Source organism: Pipistrellus kuhlii, unplaced genomic scaffold (assembly GCF_014108245.1).
Source record: "Pipistrellus kuhlii isolate mPipKuh1 unplaced genomic scaffold, mPipKuh1.p scaffold_m20_p_58, whole genome shotgun sequence".
NCBI classification, from domain to species: Eukaryota; Metazoa; Chordata; class Mammalia; order Chiroptera; family Vespertilionidae; genus Pipistrellus; species Pipistrellus kuhlii.
In genome coordinates, this window is record NW_023425560.1 from 115,925 (window position 1) to 128,752 (window position 12,828).

The 12,828-nt window shown below is 73.6% G+C and overlaps 1 protein-coding gene across 2 annotated transcripts; it reads right to left on the reverse strand.

Annotated features, from left to right (window-relative positions):
• Positions 1-1,359: 1,359 nt before the first annotated feature.
• FGFRL1 (fibroblast growth factor receptor like 1) lies at positions 1,360-12,292 on the reverse strand. Of its 2 annotated transcripts, XM_036417100.2 has the most exons (7): positions 12,235-12,292; positions 11,793-11,887; positions 4,454-4,726; positions 3,522-3,602; positions 3,166-3,447; positions 2,268-2,621; positions 1,360-1,774 (listed from the first exon to the last, which is right to left on the reverse strand). In XM_036417100.2, the coding sequence occupies exons 2-7, from the start codon at positions 11,872-11,874 to the stop codon at positions 1,362-1,364; spliced, it is 1,485 nt and encodes a 494-aa protein (XP_036272993.1). In that variant the 5' UTR covers positions 11,875-11,887; positions 12,235-12,292; the 3' UTR covers positions 1,360-1,361. The 2 variants fall into 2 exon arrangements, with proteins under 2 accessions (XP_036272993.1, XP_036272994.1); XM_036417101.2 differs by lacking the exon at positions 12,235-12,292 and having other exon boundaries at positions 11,793-11,893.
• Between the last annotated feature and the right edge of the window lie 536 nt (positions 12,293-12,828).

Genomic DNA, 12,828 nt, shown 5'->3' on the forward strand with positions numbered 1-12,828 from the left:
CCTGGAGCCTTAGCGTCCCCACGGGGAGCAAGGCCTGCACACAGCACAGCCTGGGGCGACTGGACAGGGTGCCCGCAGGCAGGAGGGGCCTGGTGGTGACCTCACAGCCCGGCCCAGCCCTCTGAGGGCCAGCGGAGCCCCAGAAGGTGGGGTCATGGGGCTGCACCCAGAGGGGCCTTCACTGGGCCGGGTGCCCGGGCTGCAGCCACCACAGACGTGGAGTGGGGGTGGGAGCAGGGCTTCTGTCCCAGGGACTGAGTGAGCCCTGTACTCCCAGGGCCCAGGCCGCACCTCAGGCCCAGCAATGGCCTCAGAGCCCAAGGCACAGGCCCACACAGGCACACGTGCACACACACACACATACAGACACAGGCCCGTAGTGTGCATACACGTGTACACAGGCCCACGGCGCACTCACACACACGTAGACACAGGCCCCCATACAGACATGTAGACTCAGACCCACATGCACACACACAGGCCTGTGCACACCTGTACAGGCATCCCACACACGTGCACACATCTGTAAAGAAGCACACACAGGCAGACACTGGTTTAGAGAAAAAGAATGCACATTTTCTTGTTTAACAAAATAAATTAAATATACGAAGCTTCAGCTCAAACTCTATATAAAATTACCGAGGTCAGGGCCCCTCGGGCAGCGGACGCCCTGCCGGCCCCGAGGCCAGGGTGCCGGGCCCCGGGAGAGCCCTCCTCTCGCCATTAATATTATTATCTTAATTTTTAAATATAAATACCAGGCCCCTCTCTCCGGCAGGGAGGCCGGTGACAAGGCACGCCCAGCTGGGCCCCGCTTCTCCGGACAGGGCTGGGCCCGCTGCCCGAGCCCGGCCCAGGACACCGGGGTGCTCCTGCATGCCGGACAGGAGGTGGCAAAAACAGCCCCCCCCGCCGAGCGAGCGGCGGCGGGGTTTTTGGTTTGCTAAGCTGGGGGCCTCTCAGATCTCCTGCTGGGCTGGGCGGCGACCGAGGCCGTGAAACCCTCCTCACAGGCCAAGGGCTTCCTGCAAGGGCCAGCGCTGTGCCCACAGGCAGGCCTGTGCGGGGCCTGTGTGTGTGTGTGTGTTCGTGTGTTGGTGTGTGTGTGTGCACATGTATGTATGCTCGTGTGTGCGTGCATGTGTGTGTTTGTGTGTCGGTTTGTGTGCACATGTATGTGTGCGTGCACGCGTGTGTTTGTGTGTTGGTTTGTGTGTGTGCGCACGTGTGTGTGTGTGTGTGTGTGCTGCTGCTGGCCAGGCCCCTCACCTGTGCTCCTTCCTCCACGGCCTGGGGCTCAGCCGCCCACCTGGCTGCCCTCTCGGTGCCCCCGGGGGTGCCCACCTGCCCCGCTGTGCGCCCTAGCACTGGTAGTGGATGTGCTGGTGCTGGTGGACCTTGCCCTCCACGTGCGAGTGCGTGTGTGAGTGCGTGTGCGTGTGTGTGTGCGTGTGCACGTCCGTGCAGAGCTTGGGGTACAGCCTGGGGCCCAGCAGGTGCGGGGGGCCCGCGGGGACGAGCTCCTCGCACAGCCCCACGCCGGGCGGCCCGGGCAGGTCCTTGTCGGCGCTGCGGTCGCGCGGGGCCCCGGGCGCCCGGTGCGCGGACGAGGGGGGCGCGGGCACGGCGCAGGGCTTCCGCTTGGCCTGGCACAGCCACAGCAGCACGGTGCCCAGGATGAACACGGCGCCCGCCGGGATGCCGATCACCACGGGCCACGGCAGGCTGCTGGCCGAGGACGAGGGCGCCACGGGGGGCCCCGGCGGCTTCGGGTCTTCAGAGGAGAACGGGGCGAGGGTTAGGGTGTCTGCGGGCCCGGCGGCTGGGCGGGGCGGGGCGGGCGGACGCGGGGGGGAGGACACGGGGGGGAGGACGCGGGGCGGGCGGACACGGGGGGAGGACACGGGGCGGGAGGACGCGGGGCGGGAGGACGCGGGGGGGGCGGACACGGGGGGTGGACGCGGGGGGGAGGACGCGGGGGGGGGGACACAGGGCAGATAGATGCGGGGGCGGGCGGACACGGGGTGGGTGGACACGGAGGGAGGACGCGGGGCGGGAGGACGCGGGGGGGAGGACGCGCGGGGGGGAGGACGCGGGGCGGGCGGACGCGGGGCGGGTGGACACGGGGAGAGGACGCGGGGGGGGCGGACACGTGGGGGGGGGAGGGAGGACGCGGGGGGGGGGGGGACACAGGGCAGATAGATGCGGGGGCGGGCGGACACGGGGGGCGGGGGGGAGGACGCGGGGCGGGCGGACGCGGGCGGCACCTGGCAGCACGGTGAGGAAGGCGCTGCGGAAGCTGTAGCCCATGGTGTTGGCGCCCAGGCAGATGTACATGCCCGCGTCGTCCTGCCGGGCGCGCGTGATGAGCAGCTTGTTGAGGTAGGAGCCGTCGGGCCGCGACCACACGTCGCCCGTGGGCAGCACCACGAACTTCTGGCCGCCCACGTCGATGGTGGAGTTGTAGCGGCCCTCGGCGCCGTACTCCACGCGCTTCAGCCACTGGATCACCGGCTTCACGTCGCTGCGCACCTTGCACTGGAAGGACGTGGTGCCCCCGAAGTCCACCGTGGTGTTCACGGGGTGCGTGCCCGTGAGGACGGGCTTGGAGCGCGTGCGCTCTGCGGGAGAGGGCGCGTGGGTGCCTGCCTGCCCCCTTCACCCCGCCCCCACCCGCCGGCCCCGCCCATCCCACAGGCCCCCCCATCCCCGCCGGCCCCGCCCATCCCACAGGCCCCCCATCCCCGCCGGCCCCGCCCATCCCACAGGCCCCCCCATCCCCGCCGGCCCCGCCCATCCCACAGGCCCCCCCCATCCCCGCCGGCCCCGCCCATCCCACAGGCCCCCCATCCCCGCCGGCCCCGCCCATCCCACAGGCCCCCCATCCCCGCCGGCCCCGCCCATTCCACAGGCCCCCCCCATCCCCGCCGGCCCCGCCCATTCCACAGGCCCCCCCATCCCCGCCGGCCCCGCCCATCCCACAGGCCCCGCCCCATCCCCGCAGGCCCCGCACATCCCGCCCAGGGCCCCGCCCCCATCCTCACAGGCCCCACCGGCCCCGCCCCCATCCTCGCCGGCCCCGCCCCATCCTCACAGGCCCCACCCCATCCCCGCAGGCCCCGCCCCTCCCCGCCGCCCCTCCCCGCCTCCCCGCCCCGCACTCACGGATCACGTCCAGCTTGTAGGTGGCGTTGATGGCGCCCGCGCGGTTGGACACGCGGCACGTGTACTTGCCGCTGTCCTCGGGCCGCAGGTTCTTGAGGCTCAGCGTCCACTTCCGCCGGTGCTCGCCCGCCTCGGGCCGCGTCAGCGCCTGGTCGTCCTTCAGCCACACGATGTCCGGCCGCGGGTGCCCGCTGGCCACGCACTTGAGCCGCACGGAGCTGCCCACGGGCCGCGCGATCACGCGGCGCCGCATCTTGGAGGGCTGCGTGAAGCGGGGCCGCGCTGCGGGGGGGTCAGGGGCGGGTCAGGGCCGGCCGGAGGGCCCGCACCCCAGGGGCGGGGGTCACCGTGCTCACCCCACTGCTTGCCGGCCGGGTCCTCCTGGCCCCCGGAGGAGCCCTCGTGCCCCGGGCTCTCCCTGGACGGGCTGGTGTCCTCTGCGGGGGCAAGGAGGGGTCCGTGAGAGGGGCCCCCGCCCCCCAGACGGGCTGGTTCCCAGGCCCAGGCCGCCCAGCTGGGAAAGCTCTCGGAGGCACCCCCACATCCCAGGCCCAGACAGCTGGCAGGGCCCACCCCCGGGTGCAGGTGACCCTGACAGGCCGGCGGGGGAAGGGGGGCTGAGAGCCGGCCCCCGCCCGGCTCCGGGGGTCTGCGGCCGGAGAGGGGCAGCCGCGGCAGCTGCAGTAACCCTAGCCCACATCAAGGTGCCGCAGGCCGGGGCAGCGGCATGGCCCGCATACCACCCAGGGCTCTCCCCTCGAGTGGGCAGTGCGGGAGGGGGTGCCCGCGTGGTCCCATTCCACATCCCTCAAGGGGGTGCTCGCTGAGGAACGCCCCCCCAGACAGCCTCCCCCAACCCAGGCCCCCCGGGGCCCAGTGGAGGGGGGACAGCATGGCGGGGCTCCTGCTTTGCCCACCCCGGGGAGACCCCTTCCCCAGGGGACCCGGCAGCGCGGGGAAGGCCGGAGGCCGAGCGGCAGGGAGCACAGGGCGTGGCCGGACAACGCCCAGGCCGAGCACAACAGAAGGTCCTTGGCTGGGCGGCCCCTCTGAACTCCGAAACCCGAGCCTCAAAGTCACCGCCCGCACCGAGGCCGAGGCCCTGGCCAGCGCACGCCCCGCAGCGGGACCACCCTCCGGGCACGGCACCACCCTGGCCCTGCCGCCCGGCCTGACCGGGAGGAGGGGCCCAGCGGGCGGGGAGGCCAGGCCCTGTCCCGGGCGGACGGGCTGGGCCCCGGCAGGGGACTCGGGCCGCGCCCCCGCCCGGCCGGCCCCACGCACGCACCCATGACGATGAGCGTGTAGTTGACGCTGAGGCTGCCGAAGCCGTTGGTGGCCTTGCACACGTAGGTGCCTGCGTCCTCCCGCTCCACCTCCTTCACCCGCAGGCCCTGCGGCAGCACGCGGAAGCGGCTCCAGCCGCCGTGGATGGTGCGGCCGTCCTTGGTCCACATGGTCAGCGGCGGCGGGTCGCCCTCCACCGGGCACTGCAGCCGCACGGTGCGGCCCAGCCGGGCCACCAGCCGGGGCACCACCTTGTCCGCCATCCTCGGGGGGCCTGCGGGCGGGGCGGAGGCCGAGGTCAGGGGGTGCAGGCACCGGGAGCCCGGGAGGGCCGTCCCCGAGGGTCCCCACCCCGACGCCGCCCCGAGACTCCTGCCCAGCACAGCCTGGGGCCGAGGTCAGGCCCCTCCTCCAGGCCCGCGGCCGGCACCCACTGGGGCCCGCAGCCCCTGGGCACCCACCTCGGGCCACGGCTCGGAAGCAGGAGCCCGCGTGGTCGCAGCTCCCAGACACGTGTCCACGGGAGAGCAGGGCCTCCACACGGCCCCGTGTCTGTGTGTGCACCCGCACGGCACCCGTGTCCAGGATACCCCGTGTCGTGTATGCAGCCACACCCCACCCTAGCTGAGCCCAGGCGCGGGGTCACAGGGCCAGTGGTGGACACGCTGGCCCAGGCTCAGGGCTCCTGTCCGGCTGGCGGTCTGTGCCCACTGCCAACCAAGGCAGAAGCCACGTCCCAGGCCGAGGCCGGCAGCCTCCCACCCCCGCCAGCTGGGTCCACCTCGGAGTCAAGTGAGGGGCCGTGGGGACAGGACTGGAGGGAACTGAGGGACCGGCTGGCTGGGAAGGACACTGCCGGTCAGGGCCCCCCCAACCCCCCACCCCCACTCCCACCCACCCCCCTGCCATCCCCCACCCCCACCCCAGCCTGTGGCCGAGGCTCTGAGCCGGTCAGTACACGTGCAGCTGTGTGTGTGACGGCTCCCGGGCGCTGGACCCCGCCCACTGCACCCCACCCTGAGGAGCACCCCCAGGCACCCAGCTGCCCTCCCCGGCTCCCGGGACCCGCTGGCACCCTGCCACAGCCATGGCCCGTGTCCTGGCCTCACCGGGTGCCCGGAGGTGAACCTGGGACCTTTCAGTCCGCAGGCCGACATTCTACCCTCTGAGCCACACCAGCCAGGGGGCACGTGTGTTTCCAATAACCAGCCGGTGCTCCTTCCACAGGCGGCTACCAGCTGGTGGCCGCGGGGCCTGTGCCCCGGGGGCCCAAGGGCCCCTGGGGGTCCGTAAGGACGGCCGGCGCCCGCCTCCTGGTGCCTCCCAGAGCCCTAAGCCCTCACCTGGGCTGAGGGAGGGGCCTGGCCGGTGTGGCCCAGTGGACAGAGTGCTGCCTGCGGACGGAAAGACCGGGTTCAATTCCGGTAGGGGGCACGGACCTCGGCTGCAGGCTCGGGGCGCGTGCAGGAGGCAGCCGGCCGGGGTCTCTCCCATCGGTGTTTCTCTGTCTCTCCCTCTCCCTTCCCCTCTCTAAAGATCAATGGAAGAGTATCCTCAGGTGAGGACTTGAAAAACAACGAGGGAACTGACAGCTCGGGGTTCAGGTCTCTGGGCTCCCAGAGGGGAGGGACTCCTCCCAGCCACCCCTCCATGCCCTCACCCTGCCCGGCTCACCCCGCTCCGCCAAGCCCCTCCCCCCCTGCCTCTGCTCAGGTCCCTCCCACCCACCACATGGCTCCCCGCCTGTGCACCTTGACCCCAGGCCACCGCGCTCCCCACCAGCCCCCCTCATCGGCTCCCCCCCTCCCCCCGAAGGGACGAAAGCAGAGGTCAGGGGTCTGAGACCCACCTTTCTCTAATGACTAAACCGTCTGCAGCCCACCCCACCCCGGCACCCTCACCCCCAGCACCCCCCCCCCCCAAGGCCCAGCCTCATTCCCGGCAGACCGTCCACCACCTGCCACCTCCTGAAATTCCACCGAGCACAGGGCCCAGCGGACAAAGAGGGTCCCACCAGCCGGCCCAGCCTCCGGGCTGCCACCTGGGCTCGCTCAGACCCACGGCTGTTCCAGTGCAGGGAGGGGGCAGTGGCAGCCGGGGGGTCTGCCTGGCCCAGCACCACCGGGGGCACACGGGGCTGGCCCAGCACCCTTTTGCCAAAGGAGCCTGCTCCGGCACAGAGGCCCAGCCCACCCTGACAGGCCGGCGGGGGGCGGGGGGCGGGCGGGGCCCAAGCCGCCGATGTGTGCAGACGGGAGACACAGGGACGGAGCCAGGCGCCTGCAGACGCAGGAAGTGTGGCCCAGCGCGGTCCGAGCAGCGTGCTGGGGGACAGGCCGGCTGGAGCCAGCCTTATCCTAAAGCAAACACCCTCCCCGCCCCTGGGCCAGGCCCGCCTGCCCCGCCCACTGGACCCGAGGCCAGGCAGGCCCGGGGCAACCCCCACCCGCCTCCCAGAGACCCCGCGGGCGGCGGCCGGCGGCCCTCCCCCCGGATTCCTGGGAATTCTGGCCGTCGGCGTGGCTGCGGTCTATATTTAGCCTGGGAAACACAAGCCCCCATTGTGCCACCTGGGCAGGCAGTCCGGCCTCAGCCACGGACACGGAGGCCAGCGGCCGAGGACACCGGGGGGTGTGGTGTGCCTGGGAGGGTGTCTGCCGCTCCCGCCCCTCCCCCTCCCTTCCGCGCGGCACCCCCTTCAGGAGGTGCCACAGCCGGCGTTCCCCACGGCAGGACCCGGCGGCCGTGCAGGGAGGGGCAGCCATAGAGGGAGGGAGGGACCCTCTCTCCTTCCCCCTTCCCGAGCCGTGAGGACACGGCAGGAAAGGGGTGCCAGGAGGGGCTGGCGGGCAGCGACCCGGAGCCCGCACCAGCCACACCAGGCTGCCCAGCTGCTCCCGGAGCCCAGGGGCACACAGACCTGTCACACGTATGTCCCCAGACACGTATGTCCCCAGGCACGCATGTCCCACACACACAGCTGCCCCTAGACTCATGCTGTCCCGTGAATGCCCACTCTGCCCTCAGTCCCCAGGTGTGCAGGCACACGCACACGCACACGCACACGCACACGCGTGCACGCACATACACACACATGCGCGCGCGCACACACACAGGGGGTGCAGGTCCCTCCCTGAGGGACAAAGCCCACCTCTGAGCACCTGAGTCCCAGGCCACCCCCACCCGCCTGCCTGGCCAGGCTCAATAACACACGGTCCCCCTAAAACCCAGAGACGCCCGGGCAGGCAGAGGGCAGGGCGCTGGGTGGGAGGCGAGTGGCCCAAGAGAGAGGAGTGGGTCAGACCATCAGCCTCCACACCTCGCTGACCCCCGGGCCTCCACTCCGACCCCCGACCCCCGTCCTCCAGGCTCCCACTTCCCCGGGCACATCCGTCGGGGGCCTGGCCCTGGGCTGGGCCTGGGCCTCTCCCCACTGCCCGGGCAGCCTGTGGGCCTGACCGCTGACCAGGCGTCCCTCCAGGGGGGCAAGTGCCCGGCTCAGGCTCACCCACACCCCCCAGGCGGGACCCCCGCCCTGGTGGCCGCAGACGCAGGTGGAGGGAGTGTCCAGGGACCCCCTGGCCAGCTCAGGGGGTCAGCTCTGCCCAGCACGCCCTGCAAAGCCCCAGGCCGTCTGTCTCTCTGGCCGGGGGTGGGTGGGCATCAGGCCCCGCGTGCAGGGGCCAGCCACGGGGGAGGGCCACGGGAGCCGCGCATGCTGGGCCCACCCCTCCTGGAGGGACCACACAGCCCGGGGGCAGCAGGGGGGCCCGGTCCAAGAGGGGGGGCGGCAGGTCCAGCCTGAGTGCCCGCAGTGGGCGGGGCTCGCGTCCTCACCCCACAGTGAGAGCGCGGCAGAGCCGAGTTGGGGAGCCCGCACCCGGCGCCCCCAGGGCCAGCGCCTCCCCAAGGAGGCGGGACGTGGGCACGGGGGACGGCCAGGGCAGGGCCCCAGGGGCAGGCCAGGCCAGGCGCCGCTTCCGAGCCGGTCAGTTACACCCCTGCACGCACGCACGCACACGTATACACGCACACACATGCACACTCACACGGCCCAGTCCCTGGGCGGCCCCCGGGGCTGGACCACGGGATCCGGGCGGAACTGGTAGGACCCGCAGGACAGGTGGTTGCCCTGGAAACCAGGCCATTCGGGCGGGGCTGGGGACGGCCTGACCCTCCGAGCAGGAGCAGCCGGCAGGCAGGCGCTGGAACCTCCGTCCCCTCCTGCCCGCGGGGCCCCAGGCGGGCCGATAGTCTGCTTCCTCCCCTGAGTCCTTGGGGGTCGGTCACAGGAAGTCCTTGACCACAGGAAGTCCCAGGGGGCACAGACGTCACCCCGATGATGCCACTGCCCTGGGGGAGCCCCACGTAAACAGCCAGCAGCCGGGGCGACCAGGTGCCCAGCCAGGGCTCAGCCCGCCCCGTGCCCAGGTCCACCGGGCTCCAAGGTGACCCCTGGCCCGCAGGTCACAAACCCCGCTCCCTGGGGCCTCGGGGCCCCACCCAGCTGACAGGGGGCCCAGAAGGCTCCGTCCCCTGGGCCTCCTCCAGCGCCAGCCCGGACCCCGCCCCCCTGGATGTGTGCGAAGAGCCTGGGACCCAGGCCGGAGGGTGGCTCTGACAGAATGATGCTCTGGCACACCGGGCAGCCCAGCCCACCCAGCTCTGGCACTGGGCACCCCCAGGCCTGAGGGCCCCTCGCGCCCGCCCCTGCCGGCGCCCGCACCGTGGCCCACCGCGGCCCACCAGGCTCCAAGGACGGGCCGGGGCAGGGCCACCAGCTGGAAGGAGCAGGTCAGTCAAGGCCCACAGGGCAGGGCAGGCCGGGCGGGAGCCCAGACGGACGCATGGACGAGGAGCCGTTGTGTGCTCGGCTCTCCGGGCTCAGCACTGTGGGGGCCGGTCTGGGTCTGGGCAGGCCGCAGGCTGGGCGGCTGCCGGCTGGGGCCGCGGTGCCGGCAGGAGCCCGGCCGGGATCCGCACAATGGAGCAGCCAGCTTCCAGCCCAGCCAGAGGCGACTCTGTTCGCGGCTCCTTCCTCCCCCGCCCCCGGGGGCAGTGATTTATCCTCCCGTCCCGGAGCGGGACCAGCACAGGAGGCAGCTGGCCCGAACCCCACCTGGCAGGGCCTGGACCCGGGCCTGGCTCCCGCACCACCTCGGCCCCACCGCTCCGCCAGCCGCCGCGCCTCACAGCGCAGCACAGCGGGGCTGGGGGGCAGGAGAGGGCCCTGGCAGCCTGGCCAGAGCCGCGTGCCCCACCACAGCAGCCGGACCACCGCACACCTTCCTGCTGAGCCACACACCGCAGGCCCCGACGGCCCCGAGACGCCCCCTCCCCATGGGGCCAAGGCCCCCGCGTGCCAGCCAGCACCCGGTCTTCTGGGACCCGTGTTCCGTTCACCGCGGGAGAGCTGGCTGGGCCGAGCAGGGGCCGAGCTCGGGGCTGGCTGCTCGGAGGCCACTCGGCTGCGCCAACCTGGGGGAAGCTCAGACGTGGCACTTCCCGGAAAACCCCGTAACAGCTGCCTCCTGAGCCCCCGTGAGCCCACTCTCCCCGGAGCCCACCGCCCTGGGCCTCCTGGCTCCCGCGGGGAGAGCGGACCGACTAGAGAAAGCCAAATCCTATCTTTCCTCAAATTCGGGGAAAGAAAACAAGAACCATTCAGACAAACCCACCGAGATTGTGAAACTTCGGGGAAAGGGGAACTTTAAAAACATGATCGGACTCTGGAGATGTGGGCCCAGACGCGGTGACACCACGGCCACGCTCTGCCTGCACACAGGTTCCCAGGGGAGGAGTCCTCACACCCCGGCGCCCGGAGCCGAAGGGCCTCCGTCCAGGCCCTGGGAGCCAGCACAGTGCAGGGTGAGCACCCCGCCCGCCCAAAACCACCGAGCCCTGCCCTTGGACGCGGCCCCAGCGCCCACTGCCGAGCCGGGCTGGGCTGGGCTGGGCTGGAGACCGGGCCAGCCCAAGGCCCGGGCTGAGGGGCACCGTCTCGGGCCGGATGCCCACCACCATCCACTGCCGGCCGCCATCGTCCTCTCCGCCTCGGGGCCAGCCAACGGCCAGGCCAGGCAGTGGCCTCGGAGCCTCCCTGACCGAGTGGCGAGGGGACCGGCAGAGGCGAAGATGGGGGTCCGAGCAGATAAGAGATCCGAGTCCGGGCCGCCCGCTGCTGCGGGAGGGCCTTGCTGACGGTGACCGAGCGCCCGCTGTACCCAGGGCGCTCCCCAGCCCGGTCCAGCCGTGGCCGGGCAGCCCCCACCTCGGGCCAGCCGGCCAGTGCCCGGCCAGGCGGGCGGAGAGGGGGGTACCGTGGCATGAGGCCCACCTGGGCCGCCGCCCGCCGCCCAACACCCGAACGCGGCCATATAAGGCCACGCCGGGCTCGGTGCGCCCGCCGGGCGGCCGGGAGGGGTGCAAAGTCTCAGAGGACTGGCGGACTGGGCAGGGCCGATCCTGAGTGGTCAGCACGCCCCAGGGCCCGCCTCGCTGAGGGGAGGCCAGCACTGACCATGGCGGGCACAAGTCCGCGGGCACTCATCGCCCAGTGCCTGCCTGCCAGGCACTGCCCGCTGGCCGGGCGGGGCAGGCAGGGTCCCTCAGGCGCACACGGCCTGCCTGCCCACCGGGACGTCAGGTGGGTGAGCCCCAGGAGGTAGGCCGTGGGGCCTGCTGTGACAGGCACCACCCTCCGTGCAGCAACCCAAGATCTGTACTTGAGGGCGCCCAGGCCCAGGGCGAGGGCTGGGTGACCAATCCCAGGCACCAAGAATGTCCCCCCGTCCGCACACTGGACCCTGGCACCCTGGGGGGACTCTGCCGGCCCCTGGGGATCTGAGAGTCCGCTGTGGCCAACACCTCACCCGCCAAGAGCCCGAGGTGACCAGCTGCCCTGGGCGGCAGGCACGTGCCCTGTGGGGGACTGGGGCCAGGGCCCACCCCGACAGCAAGGGTGAGTCCCCAGGCTGAGCCGGGGGCACTGTGGGTAAGAAGGGCCTGTGGGGTCCCAATGGGTGAGCTGGGGACCCCAGTAGGTAGCAGGGGTCCCTGTGGTAACCTGGGGGCACCCTCAGGGCAGGCTGAGGGTGAACCCCGTGGGTTACCTGGGTGCCCTGCAGGTGAACTGAGGGGCCACCACGGGAAGGTTGGGGTGCCCCGGGGCGGAAGGGGACACCCCGCCGGTGAGCCCGGGCCTGCGGGTGCGGGCGCGGGCGGAGCGGCGGGCGGGGCGGGGCAGGCACGCGCCGGGCGGGCACTGGGGCAGAGTTGAGGCCGGAGGGAAGGGGGCGGCGCCGGCGGGGCCAGGGCGCGGGCCGGGCGCCAGCACTCACCTCGGGCGGCGGCGGCGGGCGGCAGGGCCCCCAGCAGCAGCGGCGGCAGCAGCAGCAGCAGCAGCGCGGGGCTCGGCGTCATCGCGGCCTCCGACCTGGGGGCGCGGGCGGGGGCGGTCACGCGGGGCGGGGGCGGCGGGGAGCCGCGGGCACCGGGCAGACAAAGGGTTCCCACCGAGGACTCCGCCGCCCGCCCTCGGCCCGTCCGGGTGTCCGCGGGGCCGGGCCTGCCGGCGGGACCGCGGCGCCGGGGCCGGGATCGCTGCGCCGGGAGCGGGCAGATCCGCCCGGGGGCCACGTGGGGCGCGGGGCCCGGAGCCGCGGCGGCGGTGCCAGTGCCCGGCGCCCCGCACCGGGACCGGACCCAGGGCCTGCGCCCCGGACCCGCGCCCGACCCTCCCGCTGGGCCCCAGGGTCCCCGGGCCGCGGCGCGGGAGCTCACCTCGCGGGGCTCCGGGCGGCGGGCTCAGGGCCGGGCCCGCGGGGCGCGCTGCGCGGTCATCGCCGCCCCGGGCGCCGCCCCCGCCCCGCGCCCCCGGGCCCGGCCTCGGGGCGGCGCGGCGCGGCGCTACCTGGGCGCGGGCGGCGCGGGCCGGGCCGGGCCGGGGCCGGGGCCGGGCCGGAGGCGGGCGGGCCGGGCGGCGCGGCGCGGCGCGGCGGCGGCGGGGGCGGCGCGGTCCCGGGGCGGCGGGGCGAGGGGCCCGGGCGGCGCGCCGGCCGCGAGGCGTCCTTCCCTGCGGGGCTTTGTCAACTCTCCCGGAGCGAGCGCCGAGCCGCCGCGCGCCCCGCCCCCGCCCAACTTCCCGCCAATCGGCGGCCCGCGGCCCGCGCGCCCCGCCCCCAGCCCCGCCCCTCCCGAACTTTCCGCCAATCGGCGCGCGCTCCCGCCGCCCCGCCCGCCGGGCCCCGGGGCTTAACCCTTGGGCTGCGGGCGGCCCGCGGGCGGGGCGTCTCCCTTCGCCCCCGGGGCGCGGCCCCGCCCCGCTCCGCCCGGCCCGCTCCGGGCCGTCCCCTCCCGGCCGACCGGCCCCCACAC

Bases quoted from the DNA above. Each gene is read 5' to 3' on its own strand.
- FGFRL1 (XM_036417100.2), bottom strand. From the start codon at position 11,874: ATGACGCCGAGCCCCGCGCTGCTGCTGCTGCTGCTGCCGCCGCTGCTG. The intron at 3,448-3,521 runs GTGAGCACGGTG...ACCCCCCCGCAG, and splicing joins CCCGGCCGGCAAGCAGTGGG to CGCGGCCCCGCTTCACGCAG. The intron at 1,775-2,267 runs GTGCCGCCCGCG...TCTCCTCTGAAG, and splicing joins CTTCCTCACCGTGCTGCCAG to ACCCGAAGCCGCCGGGGCCC.